The sequence below is a fragment of the Melozone crissalis genome, unplaced genomic scaffold, assembly GCF_028551555.1.
Source record: "Melozone crissalis strain CALT ecotype California unplaced genomic scaffold, PUWL_Pcris_2 ptg000251l_1, whole genome shotgun sequence".
Lineage (NCBI taxonomy): Eukaryota > Metazoa > Chordata > Aves > Passeriformes > Passerellidae > Melozone > Melozone crissalis.
The window spans coordinates 1,707,809-1,726,318 of record NW_026536010.1 but is presented as its reverse complement, the minus strand read 5'-3'; the positions used below and the strand labels follow the sequence as shown (position 1 = coordinate 1,726,318).

Below are 18,510 nucleotides of genomic sequence, written 5' to 3'. Positions count from 1 at the left end.
GCGTTTTGATTTTTTTCCCCCTGATTTTTTTTAATCGTTTTCGGGGTTTTTTAATAATTTTTTGGGGGTTTTTTTTCCCACTCGCTCGGAGCCCAGATTTCTCCCTTGTCTTGCAGCCGCTGGAAGGGCTGGGAAGGTCGGAGGAGGCGGCTCCGCAGCCCCCCCCCCCCCGGTTGTGCCCGGTGTTCCCCCGCCCCGGTCCAACCCCGGTCCGCACCGGAGCCCCCTCGGCCGCCCCCCGACCATGGCAGCGCTGCCCGGGACGGTGCCGCGGATGATGCGCCCGGCGCCGGGGCAGAACTACCCCCGCACCGGCTTCCCGCTGGAAGGTAGGTCTGGGAAAGCTGGAAAAGCGCTCTGGAATCACCCACGGGGGGGCTAGGACTGGAAAAACACCGCTCCATCCTTCTGGAATTATTGGGGGGTTCTTAGGTTTGGAAAAGCTCCGCTCCATCCCTCTGGAATAACCTGGGGGGCCCCAGATCTGGGAGAACGCCGCTCCATCCTTCTGGAATTATTGGGGGGGTTCTTAGGTTTGGAAAAGCGCTGCCCTATCCCTCTGGAATAACCTGGGGGGTCTTTTTGGTCTGGAAAGGCTTCTCTCCATCCCTCTGGAATTACCCGAGGGGGGCTCTTAGGTTTGGAAAAGCGCTGCCCTATCCCTCTGGAATTATGAGAGGGGGCTCTTAGGTCTGGAAAGGTGCCGTTCCATCCCTCTGAAATTATGGGGGGGTTCTTAGGTTTGGAAAATCTCCGCTCCATCCTCTGGAATAACCCTGGAGGTTCTTTTAGGTCTGGAAAACCTTCGCTCCATCCCTCTGGAATTACGAGGGTGGGGGGCTCTTAGGTTTGGAAAATCTCCGCTCCATCCCTCCGGAATAACCCTGGGGGGGTCTCTTAGGTCTGGAAAAGCTCCACTCCATCCCTCTGGAATAACCTGGGGGGACCCTAGATCTGGAAAAACGCTGTTCCATCCCTCCGGAATCACCCGGGGTGGGTTCGTAACTCTGGAAAAGCGCTGCTCCATCCCTCTGGAATCACCCGAGGGGGGCCCAGAGTCCTGAAAATCTCCACTCCATCCCTCTGGAATAACCTGGGGGGCTCTCAGCTCTTCAGAAGCTCCTCTCCATCCCTAAAATCTCCACTCCATCCCTCTGGAATAACCTGGGGGGCTCTCAGCTCTTCAGAAGCTCCTCTCCATCCCTAAAATCTCCGCTCCATCCCTCTGGAATCACCCGCGGGGGCAGCGGGAGCGGCTGACCTCCGCTCCTGGGGGGTTCCTGAAATTCTCCCAACTTCTCACCCCTTACCCAGCCCCTTCCCGCCGCTCTCCCCGCGAATTCCCGGGATCCACTTTGCTGTTTTCCCGTGTTTTCAGCATTCCCGGGCATCCCGCAGGATTCTTGGGGCAGCTCCTCCCGCTTTGGGGTGTTTTGGGGCCGTTGGGTCGATTTTTTTAATGTCCCCGTGTCAAAACGGGAGGGAAAACAACCAAACTGCAGGGATTTAACTTTTCGGAGGGGGAAAACAGGAATAAAAACCTTGATCCGGGGAGCAGCGGGGAAGCCGGGATGATGTCCTTGGCCGGGGCTGGCGAAGCAGGGGACTCGTGAGCTGTCACCTCGCCGAGTGTCACCCATCCTCCCTCCGCCGTGCCTTTGTCACGAGGGGGGCGATTATTTCCAGGCACACACGCTCCCAAAAAAAAAAATAAAAAAAAAATAAATAAAGGAAAAAAGGAGAAGAAAGGAAAAGAAAAAAAAAAAAAGGCAAATTTTCTATCCGGGACCCCTCTGGCCGCATTTATTAAAAGCGGAGAAAATTTCATCCCGCCCGTGCTCAAGTGGCGAATCGCAAACCCGCGGAAAACCACGCAGGCTGCAAAACACACAGGGCGCGGGGATTTGCTGAAGTGCTTTTCTGTAGCAAATGAAGTAAAACAGACGGCAAGGGAAAGGATCAAAGGATTACAACAATATTTGCACAACATGACTGGGAATAATGAAAGGAGAGAGCGGCCGGCGCTTTTAGCGGCTCTTGAATGTAAAATTGGCCACTCGAGTGTTATCTGTCGATAATGATACATCCAGGGAGCGCCGGCCAAAGTGACTCGGAATTAGCGGTGCATGATTCTCGCTAAATCGCCAGGCAATTTCTGGAATCGACTTTTCTTTGTAGCGAGAGAAAGGGAGGGGGGAAAAAAATTTATATATTAAAAAAAAAATAAGAAATAAAAATCCGCCCCCCCTTCGCCTCGCCTGGCGCAAATTACCCAGCTGAGTTCTGCCCCCTCCCGTGCTGCCTCCCCTCCTTTTCGCTTTAATTTCCAGCCTGTGAAATCGTATTAATCTGCGAGATCTGCGGCGCGAGGTGTTCGATAAATTGGGGAGGGGGCGAAGGAGCCCGGAGAGGCGGCGGCGAAGCGGCCGCGGGGTAAAATCCCCCCAAAACCACCCCAAAAAACCCCCAAAACCATCCCAATAAAAGCTCCCCGAGGGTGTTCCAGAGGTGATGCCCAAAAGTTTGTTTGAGAGCGGAGCTCCGTAAATCCAGGCGAGATTTTTTGGGGCAGAAAGGAGAAGTTTTGGGAGCGTTTTGTTGTGCGGGTTTGGATCTCCTTGCGGAATGGTTTCAAACCAAGGTGTGAAATCCCAAATGCGGACAAATTTCCAGGGATGGGCACACACGGGGGGTGTCTCGGGGATGGGAGAGCGGCTCGGGGGGGAATTTTATTTTCCCACTTTCCATGGGAAAATCTCACGCGTGGTGCCGGGATAAACAAAGACCGGGATAAACAAACAGTGGGAAAAACAAACAGTGGGATAAACATCGGGATAAACGCAGAGCGCAGGGCACGGGCGAGACTTTTCCCCCTCCATTCAAACCTCCAAACCCCGGGAGAGAAGCGCGATGTGCGGGGAAAGACACGCCGGATTTTCCCCCTCTAATTTAACTTTTCCCCGGTTTTTTTGGGTCGGGTTTTTTCCCCCCTCGTCCCTCGCAGTGTCCACCCCGCTGGGCCAGGGCAGGGTGAACCAGCTCGGAGGGGTTTTCATCAACGGGCGCCCGCTGCCCAACCACATCCGCCACAAGATCGTGGAGATGGCGCACCACGGCATCCGGCCCTGCGTGATCTCCCGGCAGCTCCGCGTCTCCCACGGCTGCGTCTCCAAAATCCTCTGCCGCTACCAAGAGACGGGATCCATCCGGCCCGGGGCCATCGGCGGCAGCAAGCCCAGGGTGAGTGCGCTGCGGGCACCGCGCCCCAAAATTCCGCCGTGTTTTGGGGAGCAGCGCGAGTTTCCCCGGCGGTTTTTGAAGCGGAGAAACCCAAAATTCCGCCTTGTTTTGGGGAGCAGCGCGAGTTTTCCCCGGTGGTTTTTGAAGGGGAGAAACCCAAAATTCTGCCTTGTTTTGGGGAGCAGCGAGAGTTTCCCCGGCGGTTTTTGAAGCGGAGAAACCCAAAATTCCGCCTTGTTTTGGGGAGCAGCGCGAGTTTCCCCAGTGGTTTTGGTTTTTTTTTTTTTTAGGGGAGAAAAGGTTTTAATAAAGTTGCGGTTTTTGGTTTTTGATGGGGAGAAAGCGAGGCCCGAGCTGGAGGTGGTGATGGATTAAAGTGTTTTTCTTTCTTGTGGTTTCCACGTGCAACAAGTGGTGCGCGTTGGAGCGATCCCGGCGGGGTGTGGGGAGCAGGGAATCCGGGATTCTTTGGGAATAGGAAATCCCATAAAATCCCCAAAAATTGTCCCCTGCACCGCTTTCCCGGAGCTCAGGGTAATCCCATCCTGCCGGCTCTCCCGGTTCTTGGAGATCCCGCTTTTAAGATTTGGGGGAGCGGGGCCTTTCCCCAGCTTTATTTCCCTCCTTTCTCCGCTTTTAGGATTTGGGGGAACAGGGCTTTTCCTCGCTTTATTTCCCTCTTTCCCTGCTTTTAGGATTTGGGGGAGCACAGCCTTTCCCCAGCTTTATTTCCCTCCTTTCCCCGCTCCCAATCCCCATTTTCCACCCCAAACCCCGCAGCCCGGCCGGGCAGGGCTGAGGCTGCGCTGCTTCTTTTGAATTAAAAGCGCTTTTTCCCCTGCTCTCCCTCCCTCCCTCCATCCCCGCGGGGACACCCCGGCGCCCCTTGGGCACAAAAGCAGGTCGCGACTCCCGACGTGGAGAAGAAAATCGAGGAATACAAGCGGGAGAACCCCGGGATGTTCAGCTGGGAGATCCGCGACCGGCTGCTCAAGGACGGCCACTGCGACCGCAGCACGGTGCCCTCAGGTGAGAAGGCAGCTTGGCCGCACTCCCCGGGCTCCGAAGGAATGGTTATCCCGAGGGAAATGTTTTCCAGAGCACCCAAACACCCTCCACGCTCTGCTTGGATGGAGCGGAGAAAATCACCCCGAGCAAAGCCCGGGATTGGGGGGGATTTGTGCTGCAAAATCGACCCCAAACCAAGCGCTTTTCCCAGGTTTTTCCAGCTCCCTGGAAAGCCGGGGGGATGCTGGGGCAGGGGAGATCCCCAGAGACGCCCCCTAAATCCAGGGAGAAGGGGGAGACCCCCAGAGGCGCCCCGCAAATCCAGGGGGAAAGGGGAGCCCGTTGGTCTCGCTGGGATTTGCGCTGTGGGGATTGCACAGGAACATCCCCATGGGGCAGAGATCCACGGGATCCAGAGATTCCAGGAGATCCTGAGATACAGGAGATGCCAAGACATTCAGAGATCCATGAGATTTAGAGGTCCTGAGATATCCATGAGATTTAGAGATCCGGGAGATCCCCAGACATCCATCAGATCCATGAATCCAGAGATCCATGAGGACCTGAGATTCCGAGATCCAGGAGATCCCAAAAGACGCAGAGATCTGTTAGATCCAGGGATCCATGAAATCCTGAGATCCAAGATATCCCAAAAGATCCATGAGATCCAGGATATCCCAAAAGATCCCGAGATCCATGGGCAGCCAGGCTGCACCCCAAAGTTCTGCCTGCAGGGCCGCGTTTGGGGTCTGGGGGCTCTGCTGTGGGGTCCCTGAGGGTTTCGGGACCAGAGCAGGCCCGGAGATCCATCCCGGCTTGGAAACTGGGGGAAATTTGGGAATTGTGTGGTGACCTGGGGATGTCCCATCCCGGGACTTTGGGACATCTCGGTGGTGCTCGGCTCGCTATGTGAATTTGGGAATGCTCAGATTGGGGAATTCGGGAATTCCGGGGGCTCGGCGATGGTGGCAGGTGCATTCCCACGGGAAGAGCAGAATTCCCGGCCGCTCCCACTCCTCGCAGGCAGCTTATACTCGCCTTTCTGCCTTTGACTGTCCGAGGTTTAGTGAGTTCGATTAGCCGCGTGCTCCGCATCAAATTCGGCAAGAAGGAGGAGGACGACGACTGCGACAAGAAGGAGGAGGACGGCGACAAGAAGGCCAAGCACAGCATCGACGGCATCCTGGGCGACAAAGGTACCGCAGCGCCTGGGGGGGACAGCGGGGACAGCGGGGACACCCCCTGCCCGCCGGGGGTGGCTCCAGAGCCGCCGCGTTTGGCTCTTCCCAAAAAAACAAATCCCTGCGGGGAGCGGGGCTGGCAGGAGGAGGAAGAGCTGTCGGTGCTTTGCTCGGGATCAATTATCCATAAAAAAAGGGCCGGGAATGGCCGGAGGGGGGGAGAGGCACCTCGTAAATGAATTTGTTAAACAGATTTCGCTTAAGTGGTCCCCTGGAACCGGGGCTGACAGGTGACCGATGGCGCCGATCAATATCAATTAAGGGACGAGGGGACACACGGGGAAGGGGCTGGGGGGGTGTCCCCGGAGTGGCCCCGCACCCCCAAATTATCCTGGGAAAAATTATCCAGGGAAAAACATCCAGGGGAAATGATCCAGGGAAAACCATCCCGAGGAAACGATCCAGGGAAAACGATCCAGGGAAATCCATCCAGGGAAATCCTCCCGGCACAGGCGGGGAAAGGCTCCGAGCCAGGCCGGTGGCGAGGCTCTGTTATCACCTCCCAAACGCGGCGTTTTCTCTCCCGCTGCCAGGAAAATTCCAACTTTTCCCAGCTGGGAATGCGGGCTCGGGGGTGGGAATCGGAGCGCCGGCAGCGCCGTGGTTCCTAAAAACAACAACAAAAATGAAAAGGTGGAATTTTGGGGGAGCATCCGTGAGATCCGGCAGGGGAAAAGGGGGAGTTGGAGCAGCTCCGGTCGGGCATAAAACGAGAGCGTTTTTTGGGGGGCAAACGGCGATTTTTAGGGGAAAATGGCGATTTCTGAGGGGAAAACGGCGATTTTTGGGAATCCCCGGCAGAGGGGAGTTGATATTTCCCAATTTTCTCCCGAATTGATGCAAAGCGAGGACGGGCAGGGCTTGAAGCGGATTTTGGATTTTGGGGGATTTGTGGCATCGCCGCTGTCGGGGTGAACGGGATTCACCCCCAATCCCGAATTTCCCCCAGTTTGAGACACGTGGGTGGAATTTTGGGGTAAAAACGCTCCCCCGAGCCCCCATCAGTGGCGTTGGAAATGAAGGTGACAAAAGGGATTTTGTTGGGTTTTTTTAAGGATCCGATCACACCCCCCCCCTTTTTTTTTTTTTTTCCCAACCTTGAAGATGAACTTCACTTACAAAGACCTTGGGGTCTATTGAAGCTCTATAAGGAAAAGATCCCTGACCACAAAAGCAAACAGCGGAGAAAAAAAAAAAAAAAAAAAGGAAAAAGAAAAAGAAAAAAAAGAAAGAAAAAGGAGGAAAAAAAACAAAAAGAAAGGGGGGGAAAAGGGGGAAAAACCCGAGGCTGCCTTAAAAATGGAGTAAAGGGATGGGGGAGGGAGGGCGCGTCCATTCTCATTCAAAATTCCGCGAGGAGGAGAAAAACTTTTGGACAAAGGGCCGAGGACGGGAAGAAAGGGAGATAAATTATTCAAAACTCCCTGCTGTTAGATAGTTTTGTAATATTATCGGAGCGGCTGCTGCAGAAAGGCAGAGCCGTTGGACGCTGCAAAATGTTGCTGTGATTTGGGAGAGGGGCGATGCTCATTTGCAAATCGGGGCCATTGTGTCGGCCAGAAGCTCCCCCTGCTCACTTTGGGGGTGTTTTTAATTTTATTAAAGGAGGGGGGAAAGGAGATTTGGGGGGGTTTAAGTTGTGTTTTCATCCAGGCTCGCCGCTCGGGAAAAATATCTTTATTTTTGAAAGCGCGGGTTGGGTTTTATTTTTTTGCTCCTGTCCTCTCGGTTTCGCTGTCGCCACCCCTAAAACAACAACAAAAAAAAATTAAAAAAAAATAAGAATGAAGGAGCGGGGAGCTTTTTATCCCTGATTAGCACGCAAGAATTGCGTGTCAAGAGGCAAAACAAAACGCTCCCTTCTGCCTTCATGGGTGAGGCCGCGGACAAATCAAACACGAGCCCCCGTTCCTGGATGAAAGGGGGCTAATTTGGGCAAATTCCCGCGGCCGGAGCCTGTGGAGCGCCGCGCTCCCTCCGAGAGCGCAGAAATCCCAATTTCTCCGCAATTCCCGGGTTTTTATGGCCGCGCCGAGCAGAAATCCCCCCTAAAAACCGCGTGAATTTTGGGGGGTTTTTTGGAGGTTCCTGCGTATCTCCAAAAGGAGCGTCCGAAATTCCGAATTTCCCGCCGCCCCGGCGGATTTTAACGCCTGGGAAAGTTTTAATGGCCCCAATTAAGATAATTGATGAGGCCGCTTGTAAAGCATTGGCGGGCGGCGGCTGCGCGCTGGGAAACGCCGCGATTTCTGCTGGGGAGAAAAATCGGAATTTCTGCTCGAAAAAACCTCAATTTCTGCTCCAAAACCCAGCAATCTCTGCTCGAAAAACTCGCTATTATTGGTCGAAAAAACCGCGAATTTTGCACGAAAATCCCGCGATTTTTGCTAGAAAGACCCGCAATTTCTGCCGGAAAACACCGCGATTTCACATCCCGCAATGAAAACCCCTTCCGAGCTGTTTCTCCCTCCACCCAATTCCCATTTCCAGGTGGTTCCCACTAAAACCAACCCAACCTCGCACTGCTTGAGGGAAAGAGAGGGGGGAAAATTTTTTTCTCCATTTCTGCGCCCAAACGCGACTTCTCCCTCCGAGAGCTGCGGGGGGAAAAAAGGGGCGAAAAAACTTTGGTTTTGCTTTTTTTATATATATTTTTAATCTTTTTATTTTTTTTTTTTCCAAGCGCTCCGTGGCGGGTTCTCCTCGCGGGGAGCCGGGGGAAGACAGCCCTAAATGCTCTCTCTTTTTAAGTGGGAAAGAAAGCTTCCACCCTGCGCCTGTTTCTTTCTATCGTCTGCTTGGCATTTAATAATGTTAAGACTTATTAGAGCTGGTAATGAAAACTGTGGCTGTTGAATAGGGAGCTGTGTTGGAGAAGGGTGTAATAGCTCCAAGGCATGCTAAGAAATGTATTTATCCCCAATCAGTACTCACTCTCTGAGTTCCCAGCACAAACGTTAAGTTGAAGGGTTTTAAGGCAGATTAAATTGAGCCTTTATTTCTTTGCACTTTCATCTTTAAACGGCTCACTCCAGCTAGCCCTGGGCGGATATTCATGAGGCTTCACTTTGGGTTTTTTTTTTTATTTTTTTAATATATGTTTATTTATATATATATATTTATATCTCCTTGTTAAGAGCGAGTTGTTGTTGCTGTTTATTATTACTATTATAATTATAATTATTATTTGTTGTTATTTATTAGGGAGGGGATGCGCTGCTCTCTACCTCGCTGGGGGGGCAGAGGGGGGAATTTGGGCACCCCCAAATTTCGGGGGGCGCCGCTCGAAATTGGGGGGGGACAGAATTAATTGAGACCAGATCTGGGGGTTCTCTGGTGTGTCCCCCCCCATTCCGGACCTGTCCCCCCATCCCGGGTCTGTCCCCCCGGCTCTCCCCCACCCGGAGCCCCGCGGGGTGCGGGGAATGCTCGCAGGGATCCCCGGGTTTTATTTTTGGGGTGAAAATGCGGATTTTTAGGGAATCTTCCCTTCCCCTCCTCACTGTGCACCCCAAGTTTGTGCCCTTGGCTGATTCTGGGCTGATTCAGCGGGATCGGGGTTCTGATTTTGGGGTAACAGTGAAAGAGGGGCGGGACGGGGGTTCCGATTTTGGGGGAACAGCGGGATCGGGGCTCCGATTTTGGGGGGAAAAGGGGCAGAGCTTCAGGATCGGGGCTCCGATTTTGGGGGAGCAGCTGGAGAGGGGCAGGATGGGGGTTCCGATTTTGGGGTAACAGTGGCGGGATCTGGGTTCCAATTTGGGGGGAACAGCGGGATTTGGGGCTCCGTTTTGGGGGAAAAGAGGCTGGATCGGGGCTTCGATTTTGGGGGAAAAGAGTTGGGATCGGGGTTCCGATTTGGGGGTAACAGTGGCGGGATCTGGGTTCTGATTTTGGGGAAACAGCGGGATTTGAGCTCTGTTTTTGGGGGGAAAGCGGCGAGATCGGGGTTCCGATTTGGGGGAAAAGAGGAGGGATCGGGGCTCCTGTTTTGAGGGGAAAAGAGGCAGGATCGGGGTTCTGATTTTAGGGGAAAAGAGGCAGGATCGGGGTTCTGATTTTTGGGGGAAAAGTGTTGGGATCGGGGCTCCGATTTGGGGGGAACAGCAGGATTGGGGCTCCGTTTTTTGGGGAAAAGCGGGGGGATTTGGGCTCCGATTTTGGGCGTAAAGGGGCAGAGCTTCAGGATCGGGGCTCTGATTTTGGGGGAACAGCGGCATGGGGGTTCCGATCTGGGGAGAAATGAGTCGGGATCTGGGTTCCGATTTGGGGGAAAAGAGGCTGGATCGGGGTTCAGATTTGGGGGGAGCAGCGGGATCGGAGTTCCGTGCTGGGAACAGCGCGGGAGGGGGGACAGGGACAATTCCATCCAGGAGCTGCTCCCGCCGGGTTTGGGGGGATTTGGAGGATCCCGCCCGATTTTCGGGATCTCGGGAAGAGCAGAAAGAGCCGGGGGAACCCCCCGAGCTGGGCCGGGCTTTGTTCCCGGAGCCGGGAGAGCCGAGCGGGGCTGCGGGGCCGATTTATCGGCGAACAATCGGCGCTGGGTTTAAAAACCAACACGCGGCTCCTGCTCGGTAAATGTGTGTTTAGAAGCGCGGGGGGGGCCGCGAGCAGACACTTCATCAAATCAAGGGATTACCAAAGGTTGGCAATCTAATCAAACAGAGCCCAGGCGGGATTTGTGAGTGTTGCGAGCGGGATCAGCTCTAATAATGGGGGGCAGGAGAAGAGATAGGGAGGTGTCAAGCAATTCATTGGCTTTAGGCTGAGTTATTCTGTGCATATTTCAGGCCGAGAGGAGAGGGAAGAGAGGGGAAGAGGAATAAAAAAAAAAACGCAGGGAGAAGGGAGAGGGAGAGGGAGGGAAGGGGGGGCTGGATGCGGGCGCACACGGAGCTTACATGTCACAAAAAAAGCTGAGACAAATGAGGTACAACAATAAACACAGATAACAATTACAAAGGCAAACAGTGGCTTTTGGGAACGGGAACCTGGGCTACATAAACAAAGTCGGCAAATGTTCGCAAGATAAACTCCTGCCTAAATCGAGTGTGACGGGGAGGAGAGAAGAGAGGAGGGAGAGATAAGGCTGGAGAGGGGAATAAACGGGAATCATCGAACACGAGGCGTTTGAAAAAACAAACTTGAGACAGGGATGCGGCGAGCGGGGCTCGGTTGTGCGGCAGGGAGCGAGGGAAGAGCGGGGAGATGTTGGGGAGCCGGGGCTCGGCTGGGGTTGGGGGTTTTTCCCTCTTTCCCCCCCTTTTTGGGGAGAAGAAAAGGAGGGGCAAGAAGAACAGGGAGGGAAATCTCGGGGTCAGAGGCAGGTGGGGAACCCCGGCCGGGAGAGGAAACGCGTTGGAGACGTTTTAATGTGGGATTTGAGGGTGATCCCATTACCCAGGGTAATGGGTAGGTGAGGTTTTAATGCAGAATTTGGGGGTGATTCCATTACTCAGGGTGGATAGGAGAGGTTTTAATGTGGGATTTGGGGGTTATTCCATTACCCAGGGTAATGGGTAGGACAGGTTTTAATGCAGAATTTTGGGGTGATTCCATTACCCAGGGCCGGTAGGTTGAGGTTTTAATGCGAAATTTGGGGGTGATTCCATTACCCAGGATGGATAGGAGACATTTAACGTGGAATTTGGGGGTGATTCCATTACCCAACCCAAGGTGGATAGGAGACGTTTTAATGTGGGATTTGGGGGTGATCCCATTACCCAGGATGGATAGGAGAGGTTTTAATGAGGAATTTGGGGGTGATTCTATTACCTAGGGCGGGTAGGTTGAGGTTTTAATGTGAAATTTGGGGGTGATTCTATTACCCAGGGCATGTAGGAGAGGTTTTAATATAGAATATGGAGGTGATTCCATTACCCAACCCAAGGTGGGTAGGAGAGGTTTTAATGCAGAATTTGGGGGCGATCCCATTACTCAGGATGGATAGGAGATGTTTTAACGTGGAATTTTGGGGTGATTCCATTACCCAGGATGGATAGGAGACGTTTAACGTGGAATTTGGGGGTGATTCCATTACCCAGGATCGATAGGAGAGGTTTTAATGTGGGATTTGGGGGTTATTCCATTACCCAGGGTAATGGGTAGGACAGGTTTTGATGCAGAATTTTGGGGTGATTCCATCACCCAGGGCGGATAGGAGAGGTTTAAATGAGGAATTTGGGGGTGATCCCATTACCTAGGAGGTAGGTTGAGGTTTTAATGTGAAATTTGGGGCCATTCCATTACCCAACCCAAGGTGGGTAGGAGAGGTTTTAATGCAGAATTTGGGCGCGATCCCATTACTCAGGATGGATAGGAGACGTTTTAATGCGGAATTTGGGGGTGATTCCATTACCCAGGATGGATAGGAGACGTTTTAATGCGGAATTTGGGGGTGATTCAATTACCCAACCCAAGGTGGGTAGGAGACGTTTTAACGTGGAATTTTGGGGTGATTCCATTACCCAGGGCCGGTAGGTTGAGGTTTTAATGTGAAATTTTGGGGTGATTCCATTACCCAGGTGGATAGGAGAGGTTTTAATGTTGAATTTGGAGGTAGGAAGCAGATTTTGGGGCGAAGCGGGGAGATGGAGCCGCGATAGAGCAGCGCAGGAAGGAAGAGGGGAGGTCTCGTCCTAATCCCAGGTTTGGGCCCAAATTGGGCCGGGACGGAGGGGGCAGAGCCGGAATTAAGGCAGGAGAGGCTGAGAAGGGAACGAGCGATGCAGGGTTTGCTGCAAACAAACAGATCTCCCCCAAAAAACGCCGCTTTTAACCCGAAATCATCTCAAGGAGCAGCCGCAGGCCGCGCTGGGGTCTCGCTCTCCCGTGGAGGATTTTTCCAAGCGGGAATTGCGCGTGTCTCCAGCGTGGTTAAAGGAATTAGATATTTACCAGTTTGAAATAAGCCTGGGTATGGAAAAAAAAAAAAAAAAAAAAAAAAAAAGGGAAAAAAAAAGCGGGGGGAGAAAGAGAGAGGGAGAGAGAGAGCGAAGATGAGACGGGAGAACACTTCAAACGAATTCATCATCTGGAGTGGCGAAGGGGAGATTTAGAGACAGTATTGGGAAGTTATTTAGATATTAATAACATATTTTCCTGAGGCGTCAGGAGTGCCTCCATACGCACTTTTCCCTCGCAGCTATTTGGCTGGGTGAAATATGGGAGACCCAAATGTTGGGGAGAGATAACACAATCAGCCGAGCCCTGGTCCTGCGACTGCATCACGGCGTTAAACCCGGATTAACCTCCCCTTCCTCCCCCTCCCCCGCCGCCGTTTCACAACCCCCCCAAACTCCCCAAATTCCACCCCCACGAGAAGCTTTTTTCCAAATTTTTTTCAGGGGAATTTCCTCGGCGGGGTTTTAAAGCGCGCAGAACAGCGGGGAGGGACTCCGGCATTAGGGTGAAGGATCTTTGGGGAAAATTGCGTTTGCCATAAAAAAGAGAGAAAAAAAAATAAATAAAAGCGAATCAGGGCCCCTCTGCTGCAGACCTGGCTTTGCGGATATTCTGTATTTATGGGCATTATTCTTAAAAAGAAGTGGGGGGAAAAAAATCCCGTTTCAATCTGCTGCCACTTTTCTCTCCCCTTCCCCACGCGGTTTTAGTCGCTTTTGAAATGGATTTGATTTTATTTTGTATTAAATCGGAACTTCAGGCTGGTTTGGGCTCTGGGGTTTTTGGGGGGCGAGGAGAGGGTCGGGAAAGGAGGGATCCAAGCGGGGAAAGGGAAGCTCTGAGGGGGTAGGGAGGGAGACAGACCCCCAGATTTGGGGTTTTGGGGGTCTCCCCTTCCCCTCCTGCCCCCTCATCCCAGGAAAATCAGGGGTGGAGGAGTTGGGAAGCGCAGGTGCAGCTCCGGGAGGGAGCAGAGTTAGGATGGGGATGCGGCTTCGCAGAGGAGAGGGAGGCTCGGGGTATCCCCCTCCCCAAAACCCCTCCTCCTCCTCCTCCTCCTCCTCCTCATTCCCGGCTCATCCCGAGGCTGGCGCTCGGCGAGGCCGCGCCACAAAAGGACTTGGATGTCACTAATGCCACTTTATAAAGACATTTGTCACCCGCAGTTGGGGACAACGGGGGGAAGGAAGGGTCGGGGGGGGGGGGGGGGGGCGCGGGGAGGGGCGGGAGCCGCCAGCGGAGCGGGGTGGGAGAGGGGCAGTGGATGATGATGGTGATGATGATGATGATGATGATGATGGTGGTGGCGATAGCTCGGGGACACCGCCTGGGACTGACCCATGCACTTGAACGGCCCTCGGGGCCGTGGGGAGGAACAGGGGGGACTTGGAGCTCCTCGGGGTGGCGGTGGGAGCTCCTCGGAGAGGGTTTGGAACTCCTCGGAAAGGGTTTGGAACTCCTCGGAGAGGGTTTGGAACTTCTCGAAAGGGGTTTGGAAGTCTTCGGGAGGAGCCGCATCCCCTTGGAGGGGGCTTGGAGTTCCTCAGGGAGGGTTTGGAGCTCCTCGAAAGGGGCTTGGAGCTCTTCGGAGGGGGTTTGGGACTCCTCGGGGAGGGTTTGGAGCTCTTCGGGAAGGGTTTGGAGCTCTTTGGGGACGGTTGGAACTCCTCGTGGGGAGCTGCATTCCCTTGGAACTCCTCGGAGGGGGTTTGGAGCTCCTCAGGGAGAGTTTGGGACTGCTCGTAAAGGGGTTGGAGCTCCTCGGGGTAGTTTGGAACTCGTCGGAGGGGTGTTGGAGCTCCCCGGGGTAGTTTGGAGCTCCCCGGGGAGGGTTGGCAGCTCCTCGGAGTAGTCTGGGACTCCTCGGAGGGAGTTTAGAGCTCCTCAGGAAGGGTTTGGAGCTCCTTGGGGTGGTTTGGAGCTCCTCACGGAGGGTCTGGAACTCTTCGGCAAGGGGTTGGAGCTACCCGGCGAGGGTCTGGAGCTCCTCAGGAAGGGTTTGGAGCTCCTCAGGAAGGGTTGGAGCTCCTCGGGGTAGTTTGGAGCTGCTCCTCAGGGAGGGTTTCGAGCTCCTCGGGGTGGTTTGGAGCAGCTCAGGGAGGGTTTGGAGCTCCTCGGGGAGTGTTGGAAGCTCTCGCGGGCAGCCGCATCCCCTCGGGACGCTCTGGCGAGGGCAGAGCGAGCGAGGACCGGGCACAGAACGCAAGGGCGAGAGAAAGCCGAGGTGGGCGAGGGAAAGCGGCGGCGGCGGCTGCAGGAAATGGAGCCGCTGCGAGCCTTTGATCGCGGCTGCTCTCCCTTATCGGGAGCGCTCCCCCACAAAGGGAAGTTCATCACATTACAGCGGCTCGCGCCGTTAATTAGCGGCCGCGCGATCTGAGGGCGCGTTTCGTGCTTGGCTGGCTCCCGGAATGAACGGGAATGGGAGCGGGAATGGGAACGGGAGCAGGCCGGGGGGGCGGCTTCTCCCTCGGGAATTGCACTGGGATAGAGCTGGGAATAGGATTGGGAATAGTGCTGGGGATAGGACTGGAAATAGTGTTGGGAATAGCATTGGGATAGCACTTAGAATAGTGCTGAAATAGCCCTGGGATATCATCGGGGATAGTGTTGGGAATAGCGCTGAGATAGCATTGGAATAACATTGGGGATAGGACTGGGAATAGCGTTGCCAATAGCACTGGGATATCATTGGGATAATATTAGGAATAGCATTGGGGATATTGTTGGCAATACCATTGGGATAATATTGGGAATAGCATTGGGAATAGCACTGGGATATCATTGGGATAACACTGGGATAGCACTGGGAATAGCACTGGGATAGCATTGGGTATAAATAGCACTGGGAATAGCGTTGGGAATAGTGGTGGGATAGCATTGGGAATAGCATTGGGATATAACTGGGATAGCATTGGGAATGTTACTGGGAATAGCGTTGGGATAGCATTGGGATTGCATTGGGAATATCACTGGGAACAGCACTGGAGTATTGCTGGGATATCATTGGGATATCTTTGGGATATCATTGGGAATAGCATTGGGAATAGTATTTGGAATGGCATTGGGATATAACTGGGATAGCATTGGGATGCCATTGGGATGGCACTAGGAAGCACTGGGATAGCATTGGGATAGCACTGGGAAGAGGATTGGGAATAGTGTTAGGAGTAGCATTAGGATATAACTGGGATAGCGTTGGGAATACCACTGGGAATAGCATTGGGATAGCACTGGGAGTAGCTTTGGAATATCATTTGGAATAGCATTGGGAATGGTATTCAGAACATTGGGAATAGTATTTGGAATACTATTCCCAATTGGGATAGCACTGGGATAGCACTGGGATAACGCTGGGATAGTACTGGGATATAATTGGGATAGCATTGGGATGGTGTTGGGATAGCACTGGGATAACGTTGAGATAGCATTGGGATAGCGTTGGGAGTGGTGCTGGGATAGCATTGGGAATGGAGGTGGGATACCATTGGTATATCACTGGGAATAGCATTGGGATAGCATTGGGGTAGCTCTGGGATATCATTAGGATAGCACCGGGAATAACATTGGGATATAACTGCAAGCCGCGTTGGCAATAAAAAACATTGGGATAGCATTGGGACTATCACTGGGATAGCGTTGCGATAGCATTGGGAATAGTGTTGGGATATCATTTGGGATATAATTTGGAATTTCTGTATCTCTGCTTCTCTGGGCCTGGGCAGGACAGGGCGGGGCAGGGCAGGACAGGGTGTGGCAGGGCGGGTCTCACTGCTTCATTAAATCCGCGGCCACCCAGAGCTTTTGGGCTCACCGAGGTTTTGGGAGCACTGGGTTTTGGCTTTTCCCAGGGAAATGTTGGGAAAGAATTCCCAAAGAAAGCAGCCATGTTTTCCTTGGGATAGAGAAGGATGAGGCGGGGGTGGGAATGTCCCTGCCCAGGGATGCTCCTCCGCCTCCCCCTGTGCCAGGAGAGATCCCAGGGGGATTCTGGGAGCCGAGGGAAAACTGGGGTTCCACAGGGGCAGAATGGGAGTGTCCCCTCCCCCTGTCCCATAGGGGCTGTCACTGCCCCACAGAGAGGTGTCCCCTGTCCCATAGAGGTGTCCCCTGTCCCTGTCCTGTCTCACTGGGGCTGTCCCCTGCCCCATAGAAGGGTCCTCTGTCCCATAGGGGCTGTCCCCTGCCCCATAGAGGTGTCCCCTGCCCTGGAGAGATGTCCCCTGTCCCATAGAGAGAGGTGTCCCCCCTGTCTCTGTCCTGCCCCACAGGGAGGGTCCCCTACCCCGCCGAGTGAGTTGTCCCCTGTCCCATAGGGGCTGTCACCTGCCCCATAGAGAGAGATGTCCCCTGCCCCACAGAAGTGTCCCCTGTCTCTGTCCTGCCCCACTGGGAGTATCCCCTACCCCATAGAGAGAGGTGTCCCTGCCCCCTATGGGGCGTCTCCTGTCCCATAAATCTGCCCTCTGCCCCATATGGGGTGTCCCCTGCCCCTCTGGGGGATGTCCTGCTGCTGCCCCACAAGCTGAGGTTCCCTTGCCCCACTGAGGGCTCATCCTCTGCCCCAAAAGGATCCTCCTGTGCCCCACTGAGGGATTCTGCTCTGCCCCTGCAAGGGCAGTCCCTGATCCCAAACGGCGCTCCCTGATCCCATAGGGTGCTCCTTGATCCTAAAGGGTGCTCCCTGATCCCAAAGGATTCTCCCTGCCCCCAAGGATGCTCCTTGATCCCAAAGGACACTCCCTAATCCCAAAGGGCATTCCCTGATCCCAAAGGACATTCCTTGATCCCAAAGGACATTCCGTGATCCCAAAGGACATTCCTTGATCCCAAAGGGCGCTCCTTGATCCCATAGGATGCTCCCTGATCCCAAAGGACACTCCTTGATCACATACGTTGCACCCTGATCCCAAAGGATGCTCCTTGATCCCAAAGGACACTCCCTAATCCCAAAGGGCATTCCCTGATCCCAAAGGACACTCCTTGACCACATAGGATGCTCCCTGATCCTAAAGGGAGCTCCCTGATCCCAAAGGACACTCTCTGCCCCCAAGGGTGCTCCCTGATCCCATAGGATGCTCCCTGATCCCATAGGGCGCTCCCTGATCCTAAAGGGCACTCCCTGATCCCAAAGGACGCTCCCTGATTCCAAAGGACATTCCTTGATGCCAAAGGACACTCCTTGATCCCAAAGAGTGCTCCCTGATCCCATAGGGCGCTCCCTGCCCCAAATGATTCTCCCTGATCCCAAAGAATTTTCTCTGCCCCCAAAGGGCCCTCCCTCCCTGATCCCAAAGGACGCTCCCTGATCCCATAGAATGATCCCTGATCCCAAAGAGCACTCCTTGATCCCAAAGGACACTCCCTGATCCCATAGGACGCTCCCTCACCCCGGGGATGTTCCTGGAGGGCTCCACGCTATTTTTACCCCCCTTCCCTTCCTCTCCCCCTTCCCGCTGCCCCCTGCCCCGGGCCCGGCCCTGCCCGACCGAGGAAGGAAAAGGAAAAGGAAAAGGAAAAGGAAAAGGAAAAGGAAAAGGAAAAGGAAAAGGAAAAGGAAAAGGACAATCCCTTCTCGGTTTTCCCCGCGCTCCCCTCGGGGGTTTCTTGGTGCTAAAATTGGAAGGAGCCCCCGGCTGACCCCGGGCAGCGCTGCCCGGCCCCGGGGGAGCCCCGGCCCCGACCCTCGGAGCCGCCTTTGTCCCCAGCCCGGATCAAAGCGACCCGGGGACATCTCCGCGAGAGGGGGCGGGGGTGGAACGGCCGTGCCCAAACCCGGGGGGGGGGATAAAAATAAAGCAGCGATTTTCCGATTTTCCCATTTTCCAAAGCGCCCCTGCCCCGCTGCCCTCCCCAGCTCGGCCGCGCCGGGCCACCCCGTCCTTTATTGAATTTATTTAATTTATTTTATATTCCGGCGTCGATTTGCATTTTTATTGGGGATTAAGGGGCGAAAGTTGATTCCAGCAGCCGCTTTTGGAGCGGCTCCTTTCGGAAAGGAGCTGGGAGCACCCGGCTGGTTCTGGGCTGGCTCGGAGTTGGGAGAAAACTCCTGAAACCTCCCGGGGAGCTCCCAGAGCTCCGAAGGATTTGGGTTTTTCCAGGAGAAAAATCC

At 54.2% G+C, this 18,510-nt stretch overlaps 1 protein-coding gene across 3 annotated transcripts in view; it reads left to right on the top strand.

Moving 5' to 3' along the window:
• The first annotated feature begins 244 nt into the window (after positions 1 to 244).
• PAX7 (paired box 7) overlaps positions 245 to 18,510 on the top strand; it is a 135,560-nt gene continuing 117,294 nt past the window's right edge. For 2 of the 3 annotated variants that reach the window (XM_054294449.1, XM_054294446.1), the window contains exons 1-4: positions 245 to 329; positions 3,005 to 3,240; positions 4,140 to 4,269; positions 5,316 to 5,444. In XM_054294449.1, the coding sequence (XP_054150424.1) occupies positions 245 to 329; positions 3,005 to 3,240; positions 4,140 to 4,269; positions 5,316 to 5,444 (580 nt within the window). Of the gene's footprint in view, positions 330 to 3,004; positions 3,241 to 4,139; positions 4,270 to 5,309; positions 5,445 to 18,510 lie in introns of all 3 variants that reach the window. The other variant, XM_054294448.1, reaches the window with a different exon arrangement.